The sequence below is a fragment of the Corapipo altera genome, unplaced genomic scaffold (assembly GCF_003945725.1).
Source record: "Corapipo altera isolate COAL_440 unplaced genomic scaffold, ASM394572v1 308, whole genome shotgun sequence".
NCBI classification, from domain to species: Eukaryota; Metazoa; Chordata; class Aves; order Passeriformes; family Pipridae; genus Corapipo; species Corapipo altera.
The window spans coordinates 2,982,119-2,996,807 of record NW_020884925.1 but is presented as its reverse complement, the minus strand read 5'-3'; the positions used below and the strand labels follow the sequence as shown (position 1 = coordinate 2,996,807).

Below are 14,689 nucleotides of genomic sequence, written 5' to 3'. Positions count from 1 at the left end.
CTTTTGTCATTCCTTTTTTTTTTTTTTTTCAAGTCAAGGATGAAACCTGAAATTCCCTGTGTCCATACTGGCACTTCTGGGTATGGCACAAGCACCTTAATCCTCAGGGAGCTTTGGGCTGGCTGGGAACAGAGTCAGCAGTACCAGTTTGCTAATTCCTCCTAGCTAATAGGTTAACACAAATCCACCAGCAGGAAATCAAGGGGCAGGGCTGTGTTTTGACATTTGTTGATTGCACCTGACTCCTGACTGCCACTGCAGACCTTTGGTTAAGAGCAATGAGCATTCCATGCAGCCAGCTGTTTGCAGCTGCCAGGCCTCTGTCCACAGATTTAAAGACGGGGGGAAAAGCTGTGTGCTTTGTTAGATCCCTGTATTAGGTGGTTTGAATGTGACCTGGAAAGTTTGAACTGCCCCTTTGCTTTCTAGATTTGTGTCCTGCAGTGGGCCTTCCAGTTGTAGTTTCTTCCTGTATGCTCTGGAAAGCAGATTATCTCCAGGTGTGGCAAACTGGAATCCTTTCTTCTTTCCAAAATCTGTGGAAACTCTGTCTTGTTTCCCCTGCAGTTGCTTTCACAGCTTGGAGGAGCTACTGGTGCTCTGCAGCGTGTCTGGCGTTTGTTCCCTGTCTGACCGCGGTGGAACAGGCTGGGTCTGCTGATGGGTTCCAAAATCTGACAGCAGAGTAGATTTGAGTCAACATCTGAGAGGGGAGAACCAGAAGCGGGTTCATTTAGCCTACATGCTGTTACACACCAGTTTTCAGGCATGGAGGTGCTAATGCCATCTGTGCTGTGAATGTGCAGTGGCAGGTGCAGCGAGGCTCGACAAAGCATCGTGCTCGGTAAAGGATCCTCAGGCCCTGAACTAGGGGAGGCCCAGCAATGCTGGATTTTGAATGCCTGAGCCTATTACTTGCCTCATTTGCTTTTCCCTCTCAGACTCGCTATAATTACACATGATTTGATCACTGCTGTACTGCTGATTTTAAAAAGAGTTTAGAAAAGAGAAACTGTGCCTTGCATCCCCATAGCTGTGCTGCGTGGCAGCGGGGATTTTATAGTGCTTACATAAAGGTTTAAAGGGTCTCTGCAGCCTCTCCAGAAAAATTGTTTTTCTTTTTGCCTGGTGGAAGATGTGTGGTTGTCAAATACAAGAGAAATGTGCTGTGTCCATCAGTCAGATGGTACCTGGTAGCTTCTGTCTTTTTGCCAGGTGTCTGCTTTATAACACTAGTTGTGAGGCAAATCCCATTCTGGTTGCAGAAAATGTTTAACTGCCATGGCTCACATATTTGAGAGGAGTGGCCAGAAAAGCGGTAACCTTCCCCAGGGTTTCCTGCACACTGCTGAGTACAGAAGATTTCAAGACAGAAGAGGACTGTGGTGTCCCTCTCCTTGCCCAGTTAGTGAGAGAGGACCGTTCCAGGTGCTGCTCAGAGAACCTCCCCTCCACTGAAACCCTCATTACGAAGTCTAGTGTGTTAGGGGCATTTGTCATGAACCTAAATCTCTAAATGCCTGTTAAGAGTGGTCTTTTTGTATAAAGGTTACATTTGATTTAGCAGTTAGATTTGTTAAAAATTGGCCAAAATCTTATCTTCAGGAAGTAGCTGTACAAAATAGAAGACCAGCATGAGACAGTCCTTACCTTTAGATTGTGTGAGCAGTGGTCCCACTCCCATGGGCTCTGTGGGAGCACCAGCAGCCTGGACTCGTGTCCTGGCTCAACCACACTGTATCTGTTTCACCAGACTGTAGTGGTTTAGTGATCAAATGAGTAATAGGTCCCCAACTGTAGAATATAAACTTCTGGCCATGCTCATATGACATCAGTATGTGGTGTTGTTTTTCACTCTAGTTTGAAATCAGGCAGCTGAGGGCCCACCTTGCTCAGCAGGATCTGGACCTCGCTGCAGAGAGAGAGGCCGCGCTGCAGGTCCCTCACGTCCTGAACAAACAGAGCAGCAAGAGGTACAAGGTGGTGGCGACGGACGATTCGGACGACGAAGCCACCGAGAACATCACGGAGCTGCGACCTCCCCGAGGTGAGTGCTGCACAGCTGAGCCCTTACAGGGACTTACTGAACCCTCCAAACACCTCCACTGTGGTGGGGAATTGATTTCTTCGCTGCGAGCTGCAGTTTCCCATTCTTACAAAGAGGCCGCATCTGCTCCAAAGTGGCAGGAGCTGTTGTTGTATTTGTGAGCAGGTTCTAAACAGAGCCAAAGAAATGCCTTGGGAAGAAAATGACTGTGATGTACCTTCCTGGTGTCCTCATGATTAGATCCATCAAACACTAAAGAAGCAGCAGCCAAATGAGAATTGGCCAAAGGATAATCACTCAGAGGTAAAAGCAGGGAAATTGAGAAGAACATTGAAAAACAGTTTTGGTCTTTGGCCAGTTGCATTTCTATGGTTTGGAGAGGACCCAAGCTGTGGGGCTTGCCTTGCCTGGAGGCCGTGCTCTCACCAGGCTGCTTAAAACTGCCAGTGTTGGACAGGCAGCTCTGGTGCCAGGAAAGGAGGGATGTGCAGTGTAGGCATCTCATGTCTTGAGTGCCGTGTGGCTGTGGTGAGGAGCACTCTGGTGTCTGTAGATGTGTGGTTCAGGGAAATACCAAGAGTTATATTTACTTGGATCAGTTTTTATTATATAAGTATTAGACCTGAAGTTTTTTCTGCACAAGACATAGCTCTTTTTCCTGTGATCCTGCAGCCCTTACAATGGAGTGCAGAATGTGTCCTGCTTTCGGTAACATTTAATGTAATATTCCAGAGGAGACAAGAATATTTACCTTAGTGGTATATTAGTCTTCCTTGGACATCTTAGCTTGGTTATTTTGGTAGATGAGCAGTATGTGAATATGTTGGAATTAGAGGTTTGAATGTTATCTTTACATCGGTCAAACTCCTTAAAATTCAAGGCACAGATACTTCAATCAAAATCTGTAAGAGAAAAAGCACACCAGACATTTTCAAATTATCATCCTTTCCTTTCTCTACAGAGTAATGAAAGCATGTAGAAATTGTTTTGGTTTTTTCTCTTTATAATATCTAAGTACTAACCACAGTGAAGCCATTAATTATTCCTGATATGAAATTGTATTTAAAAGCAGACAGTTGAGCAGACTGCCCCCTAAAATGCATTTCCCCCTTTTTTGTAGTATTTCAGAGGTTTTCCCAGTGGATATATTATAATTTATGTATGTGTTCCTTGAGGGTTACATTTGGAAATGAAGTGTTGCTCACATTGTAAGGAGGCTTGCTGAAATTTTAGTGCTTTGGAGATCATCTAAAAATTCTTCTGTCCAAGGTATTCATTCCAACGTCCAGATTAACATTATTTGTGTCTCCCTGTAAAATTCTGCCCACACTTGCAACAAAGTAGACACACGATCTTCAAGATTGATTTCTGCATTTAGTTAGGTTGCTTGATGAGAGAGACTCATGCTTTTCACTGAAAAAAGATATTCAGCAAATAAAAAAACATGCATTACTTTATAGATTGGGTGATGTTATGTTTGGGTTATATTAGTAGGCAGAATTAATTTCTGATTCCCAGAAATCATCTAAAAGTACCAGAGGAAATTTATCTGGTGTGTTGTATCATATATTACATATAAAGTCTTTGTAGATGCATTGGGTGCTTGTCTTATTGCAACCTAAATTAGGGTGACTCTGCTTTAACAATTTTGACGGGTTTATGTTGAATGAGGCAGGAGTTGGACAGAAAAAATTTCCCTGTGTTCCTCTAGCAAGGGACAGCAGTCTGTGGTCTCTGCCATCACACTGAGCTGCTGAGAAGGGGCCCAGTTCTGCATAAGAAACCACACACTCAGCAGTAGCATTCAGTGCTTTAGTTCATAATCCAGGTAACAGGCAATTGAGATAGAGGATTTTGCATGTAATTTCCTGGACTGTTTTGCAAAGAAAGAAGTAGTAAGCTATCAAGGCTCTGAATCATGCACTAGCAGTGCTTCTGTGTAACTTTGAAATCTCACCTCACAGCTTGAGAAGGCAGTTACCTCTGGGGAGGAAGGATCATGAGCCAGTCCTGCCTCATTCTTCTCCCTCTCCACCTCAGCTGGGGCTTGCTCTCCCAGCACCAACTTTTACTCCCAGTAATATTCTGGCAGTTGCTACAGCAGCTTTCACCATCATCACTTTGCTGCCAGTATCTTCTTCACCATGGCCATTCTGACCATGTATTAGCCAAAGCTGCCTGTGGTGTGTGGGATGGAAGAAGGGCATGGCTTTGGCAGAAGGTGCCTCTGTGTGCACTCTGTGGGAAGGGGATATCCAACTGGTGTAGGATCTTCCATCTCCCCCCTGCTGAGGCGTGTGCAATACTCTGAGACGTGGCTTTGCAGAGCACAGACCATCCAGGCAGTTCCTGTACCCTCCCCTTCTCCCGTGCTGCAGTTGCACTGGCTGTGCTGTCTTCAGGGCTTTCCACACCGCTTGCTCTGCCTGGGACTTCAGCCACCAATGTTTTAACTCCTGACTTTTGGGTCAAGTGTTATGTTTTGCAAGTTACCCTCTGTGTCAGACCACATTAGGGATTGCTTTGCATCCATTTTCTCGAAGCTGTGTTCTTCCTCCTTAAAAGAATCCAGAGTGATGGCTGCAGTTAATCATCCTGTGTGCCACATGGCACTTGTGAGCTTTGAAACATATCTGCAGTTGCCTGTTGCACTGATTAGTTAGAGGAGAAATAAGGGACCAAGTCACTAATACTGTCAAAAGAAAAGCAACAGTTCAAAGCCACGATTCAGCTGTTTGGCAGAACAGGCTCTGATGTGCTGTTCTTTTATGCTCTGGCAGAACATTAGCCCTACATATAACACCTGAGGCTAGGGGATGGAATGGAATGCATGTGTTTTTGCCAAACGTAACTTTGTCAGCCTTCAAAAAATCTCTGTCTTCTGAGAGCACTGAATGCTGCCAAAGCAGCAAGCTTAAGTTGGCTAGAGAACATGCTGCATGAGAAGATGGGATATTCCATCTCAGGCTAATCTTATTTCCCCCATCTACATGGAACAATGGAAACATTCAGTGCAGAATACCTCACCACCGAGGCTTATGGAGTAAGAAAGCACTGAGACCTTTTACACGTTTCCCTACCTGGAAGTTTTATGGGATAGTGCATAAGTTAAAGCTCCTCAGGGGCAGCTGTAGCTTGTACTCTGGTATTTACACTGGATTTTGTGCAGCCATTTATGACAGCATTCAGTAAAGTAAGTCAGGTTACCCCAACATCACGTGGTACATGTAGCACCTCAGGGAATTTGTGCAGAGACACACTGTGACCTGCACCAGGAGAGCTGTTCTGGCTGATTTGGGAACTTTCAGTGTCTGTTTTCACCTTCCTTTCCTTCTGCAGATCTCTTACTCTAAAGTGCCCTAATTGCAGGTACAAGACCAGGAGAAGCAAGAGCTCTGGTCAGATGGACAGTGGGCCCTCCCATAACTCCCCAGCAAACACTCCCCAGCAAACATTTCATGCCTCCTTTTGAAGGATCACGTCTTGAGGCCATACAGCTGCAAGATGTCTCTGTGCTAATTCTGTGAACAGTGAGCTGGGCACTGCCTCACACGCTTCTGTCTCCCCACAGCAGTTCACAAGAGACCTCCTGACATAGTAAGAATAACTCTGTGGAAAATATATGGATATATGGTATTTCCTAATTAATTTGGTTAAGAAGCAGGAATTTTTTTCACCTTTAACTTGCTTCGAATTGACATTTTATTTCTCTTGCCAAAAACTTGATCTCCAGAGCAGACAAAGGTGAAGACTGAAACACAGGCTGCAAGTCAAAAGGTACCAGTATCAACACCAGGAAGGATGACAGACCCAAGAGAAGGGCAGGGCTTGAGGAGCTGCAGGCCCAGGGCAGAGCTCTGACATTTGCTGCACTGTGAGCACTTTACCTTCCCTGCCTCTGTTTGTGAAGAGCTTGGGCTGAGAGCTGCTGCATGTGAATGCATCACTAATGATTTTCATTGTGGTCAGCCTTTCTCTAAGAGCAAGGGAAGTATCCTAAGTGCTCCTTTCTTCTTCCCAGACATGGTTGCCATTTGACATAATGGCAAATATTATCCTATCTATTAATCTCTAAATTATAAAGGAAGTTCTAAATTATAAAGGACTTCTTACCTCATACAGTATGTAACTGGTCATGGTCAGAATAACAGCTAATGTTTTCTGGTCCTGCACAAATCATTTTTAGTGTTTGGTATACAAAGTTCCAGGCTTCAGGGAATGCCAGGTTCACAGTGCCCCATCTAGCCATTAATACTTCCTTCCAAAATTTATTATTCTTTAATCTCTCCCATAATATATGAATTAGAGTCCCTAGTGGAAATTCCTCATTTTCCTGCATATATCATTTCAGTTTTTGAAATTCTACAGTGCTGCCATAGTGTAAGATTAATATGCCACCCTTCTATTCCTTTGAGCAAGAACTGGGACTTCACATCGCCAAAAGCTTATTTTAACTGTTCTGAGTCAAATTTCCATTTTTATGGGGTTAGCACTAAGTCTTTTGCTTTGGGGGACTGCTGCAATTTATGATCATGCTTTAGAGAAAAGTAAAGCTTGCTCTCCCTGTAGATACCCATGTTTTGTAAGTGAAGAAAGTAGGATATTGGGAGGGGAGCGTGAAAAATTCTGGAGCTTCAGAGGGCTTCTCCTAAGATTATTCATAAGCTGTTTGAAAAAGGCAAAGCAGGGCACTTTTTTTGTCAGGATTGTGTCAGTTGTTCCTTGCAAGGCAGTCTGAGCTGGTTGGATGCTTTTAAACTCTAAGCCAGTTTCTTTGGTGATCATCTGTTAGTGCTCTGAGAGAGTCCTGCTAGTGCAAAACAATAGATAAAAAGTAGTTTATGGTTATTTTCAAATGTTGAAATGTATCTACTTTGAAGCCTAGTCCTGGAAATGGTTGTATCCTAAGTGCACTCCCCTTCAATTTGGCTTCTCTCTAGGTGCCTCTTTCAGGCTTTGTGGTTCTCTGTGCACTGAGCATCCAGGCAGGAATCAAAGGAAGTAAACCTTAAGCAACACTTCCATAAATGTGTGTGCAGTTAGTGAAGTTTGGCTTTTGCATTCCATATTCACCAAATGGGTGGAGTAGAAACTCCTCACTTCCAGAAGTGGTGAGTGCACAGTCACGCATGTGAGGCTGGAGTTGTCTCTCATCATTAATGTGAAGAGGTGTGAAGACATTGCTGACAGGTAAAGGAACACAGAACTGGAATGTTTTCCAGTGTCCAAGCGTGCAGCCCCTTTCATAAGCAGATGGTGCTCCATGTGACAGCAGGGATGTGTTCTGCCCTCCTCCACCATTAGAGCAGTTCCACCAGCTCATTTTCTAAAATATTGGAACTCTTTTCCTAATTCTCAGAGTACATTTATTTGTTGCCAGTTTACAACAATTTGTTCTTGAATCCTTCTGCTTAATTTATTCTTCTCTTTCCCTGATGATTACCCAGCAGATAATTGTTTTGATGGTAGCCACGTCCTTTCTCAACCTTTGTGTTTTAGACTCAACAAATGTGGCTGTTTCAGAGACAGACTCAAGTTCCTCTGAATGCTTTGGGCTGACTGTAATGAGCCAACTCAGATGTGGATCTGCTGATCCATATTCATAGAGAACAAGGTTGAAAAGAGCAGTGAGAGGTTCCCCAGGCCACCCTGTACCCACAGCCACCAGCCACACTGACACAGCTGTGCTGCATCTCAACCCTGCTCAGGTCAGCACACGGTGCTCTTGCTGCATGATCTGCTGAGCAAGGGCCAAAGCCCCCCCTTTGGATTTTGGTTTTCTGTCCCAGCAGCATCTACTGATAACAGACCCAGTTCCATATCCCAGGATTTCCCTTTGCACAGTGACTTCCGTCTCAGGTTGATTTCTTACTTAGAACCAGGCTGAATCTGTTGCTCTGTTTTCTGTGCATGCTGAGTTTACAGTTCCTCTCAAGATGGATTATCCATGTGCTCAGGCATCCATCCAGCCCCTGCAGGGACTGGATATCGGTGTGAATTAACAGTTGTTCAGTACTGCAGCCTGCACTGATGTGGCAACCTGCCTTAAAACCAGAAGCAAGGGAAGTCTCCTGGAAAGTGCCAGCTGGCTACTCCTGGTTCCTTTTGGCACAAACAGATGAAAGATCTGCTTCTTTAGAAACCTCCTAACAAAGATTGCTTTCTGGAGGGAAGTTGAGGTAAGGCATTACTACCTCAGGGGGAGGCTACACAGCAGCAAAAATAACCTTCCAGTTCAGAAAATTCAGCTTGGAGAAACAGAAGGCAGTACAACCAATGGCAATAAAATAATAATGAAACATTTCCAAATAAATCCCCATTTTTTAGGCCTCTAATCTGAAAGATGTGTAAATGGTATTTATTGTATGCAGGGGAGTTGCAGATCATTCACTAAAGGCATTGATGAAACAATTAAAGATCACTGTTGAGGCATTATAGAACTGAAAGAGATCTGCCTTGGGTGGAATGTCATTTATGTGTTTCACCAAATTTATTAGGTTTTTATAGGGCCAAGAGAGAGAGATTGCAATGTTGTCTCTTGGGTCAGATGAGATTATATGGCACTGTACTCTAAATAGTTTATTACTCCCTGAACCATTGCAGTGTATGTTTTGAGTCCTGCAGGAAAAGTACAAGCAGATAACTTGGAAACCTTCATCAGACAAAATCCAGTGGCTGTCAGACAGATCCTGACCAAGAACCACACGTTTTTTCAATAACAGAGATTTTGGACAGCAGGCTGAGATGGGACTTCACTTCACTGCACTTCACAGCCTTGCAGAGGGGGTGGTTACAGTGTCAGGGGAGGCTGGTTTTGTGTGAGGTAAGTCAGAGTCTGAGCAACCTTCCCAACCAGACATTCCCTTCTGTCTAGTGAAAGCCCTGATCATGCTGGAGTCAGCCCCACCACCCGTTTGTGGTCCTGCCTTGTGCAGCTGCCTCACCCCTTACAGTTGTCACCCCACACAGCTTGAGCAACTGCTGCTCATGGACCACAGAGAACAGCCTGTTTCTGCTCCCTCCTGACCCTGCTCAGCAAAATCTCTCAGCTGAATTCCTCCACAGTGCTGCTGTGTGTCTCACTGCTTCCCATCACTCCACTTTCCAGGGAAGATTGTAGAACCACCCGTGTTCACAACAGGGAAGAGCTGCCTCACTCTTGCCCTTCTGCCTTCTCCGCTCACAACTTCTAGATCTTCATCACCGGATTTGTCACCACATTTCCTGTCACACAGATTTCCTGGGGGTCACTCATTCTGGGCAGATGTGGCACAGAGGGCTTGGCAGTGTTAGATTTACTATGGGACTCGATCTTAAAGGCCTTTTCCAACAGAAATGTTTCTGTGATTCCTCTTGGTACAACAAGAGGATCCCAATCACCATCCATAGACATTTTCCTAAGATTGCTGTTTTCAGGGGAATTAAGAGGAAAATACTTTTCCTTTCTACTTACTGCCAGTCCTTTAATTTACTATAAATATCATTTGGGCATCCTTATGGCTAAGGATGCAAAGTTTGTCTTTGGAAAAGGAAGTGCAGGTAACATTTCTGTGTATTGGAGGAGATGGACTTATTTCTAGGAAAGGAGAAAAATTAAATTTTCTGGATCTTGAAAATTCTAAGGCGGTAGGAAAAAAAAAAACTTTAAGCAAAGAGGGTAACTATGAAGAATGAACTACATCTTAAGACAACTCCCTTTCTGGAGCTGAAACTAAAATAGACCAACAGCAGAAAACACTGTGTAGAATTTAAATAATACAAGTCATTTACCCCTCTTGTAAAAGCTGGTCTCCCCTGCTTGGTCCTACAAACTTCCCGTGTGCCACCAGCTGCACTCCCGACCCCATGAGACTCACACAGAGCAGCAGGGTCTTCATCTCCTTGGAATCACCAGGAACACTTCAGCAGTGTCCCATGGGAATGTGCACTACTGTACTCTGGCTTTGTGTATACATTTCATATGCACAAGTAGGTGCTTTTCAGTTGTATATTTGTTGCATTGTTTTGAGCTCCTTTTTTTCAGCAATGTAGAATATAATGGGAGGTAACTGGAATTGTTTATAGCCTTCAATGCCCAAAGCAGTTGAGACTCCCATATGGCTCAGCTGAGTTTGTTAATTGTCAGTTTGCTTTAATGTAATGATTCAGAAACTTAATCTGTTGTTGAAATATTTATTCTGCTGTTGTTATTCCATTACTCTTTATTGGGTTTTATTAATAAGAAACTATTCAAGGTTAAAAAATGTGTATGTTTTATATTTTATATACACATGTAATCTATTTATGCATATATATTTTATTTGTATCTAAACAGATAAGCAGTGATAAACAATTATCATTAATGGCCTTACATTAATAAGGCCATCACATAATAGTGTAACAGTGGCAGCCTTGTGTGTGAGTGGTCCCATGCAGGGTCAGGACAGTGGGTGATTCTCCTCAGCACTCAAAGGGAGCTGAGGCAGTGCATTACTGGATTTCCTTTCCAGGGGCTTGGCAGTGCCCATTGCTGACATAAAGACCAGTCGGATTCTCTTTGGTCTGAACACAACCGATCTCTTTGGAAACAGTGCCCTGGTACATTGTTTAGTTGACAGACAGGTGGCCAGTGAACGTGTGCAGTCCTAAAGAGGACTTGATTTGAGCCTTGTCTTAAGGCTTGAAAAGCAGGTGAGTAACTTTTCCAAGTTGTTTTCTGTCTTTGGTGCAAAGCATCTTGGCATTTGGGGCAGACTGTAATGGGAGCCAGAGGAACCCTTTCATGGCTCTTGCCAGGTGACAAGGAGGGTGACCCTGCACACAGAGTGTGCCCTCATCCAGCCACACTGCACTGCTATTTTCCTTGTTTGTCTGCTTAGAATTGGACTCCAAGCTAAATATGCTGAAAGTGCCCTACCAGAAGTACATCCACACGGGTATTTCCTGATGTAGTGAAGGTTCCATGCCTGAACTAGAACCTATGTCTGTACGGCTGGAAGGTTTGGTGGCACTGAGAGTATCAATTATGCATGATTGAAATGAAGTGTATTTTAGCAGCAGATAGCTGAAAAGCCTCACAATGTACTCCTAATTCAGCAGCATTGCCTTGAGCTACTCTGAGGCCTCTTTTTTAAACTCAGACATTAGCACAAAGCACACCTCTGACTGCAGGCATTTAAAGATCAACAAGGGCCGAAAAAGCTTTTAAGATCCAATGAAACCAGGAAAACAACCACGTTGCCTTTCAGTGTCAGGTTAGATTGCCTTCTTATGAGTGCAGCTATTTCAGGTACAGAGTGCTTGGTGGTTTGGGTCTTGTTGTGTGAGGAAAGTGTTCCCCAGAAAACATCTGTTTCTTTCACCTGCAAACCGCAATGTGCTGTGATGAGGCAGGACTGTAGCCACAGAGACCCAGGGGGACGAAGGAAATCTGGCTCAAAGGGATGAGCATGGGTTTCTGAAACATGGTATCAAAAAGAGCACTTAAAAGGAGAGAATGCTTTTAGAGCGCAGATACACCGCAAATTGGGCAGGTCAGGTTGCTTGTAAGCTTGACATTCTCCTGGACTGCCGATGCTGTTTGCCTTCTGCTCACAACTGCAACAAGAGGAGTTTGTTATTTGCTTTTTCCACAACAGTAAAATGTTCTGCTTTTCTGTAAAATAACACAAAATCCCAGTGTCATCTGCAGCATCTAAAATCAGTACATGCAATAGGGCTGCTTCTTTCCCTTCTGTGGTCACGTCATAGTTTGTAACTTGCTGTTACTGAAGTACAGCTGTAGCTCTGTGTATGTACTACACCCTTGATTGGTACAATTCTTTTTAGTAGATTAGAATGTAATGTTAACATTATGCTGTATATTTTGTATATATGTGTTATATACACCAAAATAACTCTCCATTCATTCAAAATGAAAAAAAAAAGACTTTATCTTAGAAGTAGAGAATTGCACATTAAAATGGTACATGGTGCCTCCCTTTCTGAGGTGTCACCATGGGGAAGGAGGTAACTCAGAGGTGTAACTCAGCAGGAGTGGGTCTGTCTGTGCCAGTGCCCTTGGGTCAGGATAAATACCAGGTTTCTCCGTGTGCCCTGTGCAGGAAGGGAGGGCCCTGCTGACCAGGGAAAGGCCAGTGTTACACTTGTCTTTGCAACAGCGAGGGGCTGGGCCTGGGGAAGTGGTCAGCCCCGTGCCAGTCTCTGGAAAGACCACAGAGCACGTTTCCTTTGGAACCCAGAATGCCTCATTCCCAGTGTGGTGCCATAAAGAACTGTGACAAATGACAGTCCAACCCTATGTTGGCTTGTAGCCACAGCGTGGACGGGATGGGGGCTTTAGTGCATTGAGGTCTTGTGGCCTAAGACACAGAGCAGGTGGTGCTCTGGGTGTGCAGGGCAGAGGAGAACCTTCCATGGGATGCAGTTCAACCATTTAGTGACACAAACTGTCTTCTAACAGCTGCCTTTTTATCCTTTCAGAGGATGACATGAATAATTACATCAGTCGATACTACAACGAGCCCAGCACTGGTAAGTTTTGCTTGAAAACACAAACATGAACTCTGTGTTTGCACTGCACTGTGTGAGCCAGGAGAGACTGAGCAGGGATGTAGATCTGTCCTGGAAAGGAAACCCACCATAGAGTCTCTTGGTTTGCTCCATGGAAGTGTGTGTCAGCAGTTCTCTGAAGGTTGAAGGGCCCCAAGTTTGCTCCTGCTGAAGGCACTCAGAATAGTTTGGAGATCTGGGGGAGGTTAATTCCCCCTAAGCCAGGCTGTCCAGCCCCCAGAGCAGTTCAAATGGACCCAGGAATGAAAAGCATGGACAAAATAAATGAAGAGAGAAGCAGTGGGGAGGCAGCTTAGCCCAGCACCATGCTGGGAACCTTTCAGAAAGGTTAAACTGAATGGTAAGAAACCTCAGCAGCCAGCAGGGTCTGTGACCCCAGGGCAGCCTTCAAATGGATGCCCCCTGGCAGGAGTCCCGCAGGCACAGGGGTGCACACTCCCCTTATGTACCTGAAATGTTGTACATATATTAAAAAATGTTGAAGTATAGTGTGTTAAAAATGTATATCTCCATATACACATCCCCATATATACATGGGGTTATAGGGGAAAAAAAAAAGATGTGTGTGTGCCTGCATGTACATGTACATATATACAAGTGTGTATTTATATATATATATATGTGTGTGTGTGTATATATATATGATTATAATGTATTACATGTGTTTATCCCATATATTCATCCATATATATAGTATGCATACAGTGAATAGGCATATATATATATCTATAGATATATCTATATAGAGATATCTATATAAAGATGTGTCTTTGTATATACATGTTATATATAAAATGTGTATCTGTGTATGCATATAAATCTATAATGTATTATATATATATCCCATATAGGCACACAAACCTGGATACACATACATATATAAAGATGTATGTAAATATATATGTGTGTGTGTGAGATGTATCAGGTACGTGTCTCCAAACACACAACACATACAAACATACATGTGTGTATATGTGAACAGATTTATATACATATATATGTAGGTGTGACTTTTCTATATAGATCAAGATATACACATATATATCTTTACATAGATAAAGATGTGTGAGAGGCTGTGTCTGTGTACATACACAGATATTTTATTAAACTCCATATATTAGATATATAAAATACATAAAGATCTATGTAAAGGAGTGGGAGGTTTGAGAGGAGAGATGGTCTGAATATATGTGTATATAATTACAGAAATAAAAATGTGTATCTATGTATAATGTATTATATATTTCTATTCCCATGTACACATCCACACCCATGGAGACAGATGTAGTTGTGTATGTAACTGAAGCATAAATAGAAGCATGTTTGGGCTGTAAACAGGGATGGCATCCAGGAGCCAAACCTCCTGGAATTCATCAGGGCCAGGCAATCCCACGCACAGGCACAGGCTGGGGGCTGAAGGGATCGAGAGCAGCCTAAGGACAAGGACCCGGCGGTGTCAGGGATGAGCAGCTCGACGTGACCTGGCCATGCCCCTGCTCTGCTCAGGTGAGACCCCCCTGCAGAGCTGCCTCCAGCTCCAGGGCTGACAGCACAAGGACATGGAGCTGCTGGAGCGAGTCCAGAGGAGGCCACGGAGCTGCTCCAAGGGTTGGAGCCCCTCTGCTCTGGAGCCAGGCTGGGAGAGCTGGCAGGGTGGGGAGGCCCTGGCACGGGCTGCCCAGAGAAACTGTGGCTGCCCCATTTCTGGAAGTGCCCAGGGCCAGGGTGGATGGGCTTGGAGCAGCCTGGTGTAGTGGAAGGTGTCCCTGCCCATGGCAGGGGGGCTGAGATGGTTCTGAAGGTGCCTCTGTGATATCTGTATATTGCAGTATATGTGTAGATACATCCCCCACTGATATACAGGGGGAGATACAAATGCTTGCTAAAGAGAGCTTCCCTGTAGCTATTTACAGGGAAATATGTGTATATGAGTATGGCTGCATATGTTTCTATATATTTAAAGATCTATAAAGGTGTTTGTGCATGATTGTGTCTGTACATGCATGAATGTGTGTGCATATACAGCTGTAATGTATCATGTATCTATATGCACACACATACATGGATATATGTACTTATATATAAAGACAT

At 44.0% G+C, this 14,689-nt stretch overlaps 1 protein-coding gene across 4 annotated transcripts in view; it reads left to right on the top strand.

Moving 5' to 3' along the window:
• Positions 1–14,689, top strand: part of TMEM266 (transmembrane protein 266) — a 59,516-nt gene that overhangs the window by 40,328 nt on the left and 4,499 nt on the right. For all 4 annotated transcript variants that reach the window (XM_027657638.1, XM_027657640.1, XM_027657639.1 and 1 more), the window contains 2 exons: positions 1,861–2,047; positions 12,509–12,559. In XM_027657638.1, coding sequence (XP_027513439.1) covers positions 1,861–2,047; positions 12,509–12,559 — 238 coding nt within the window. The remainder of the gene's footprint in view (positions 1–1,860; positions 2,048–12,508; positions 12,560–14,689) is intronic.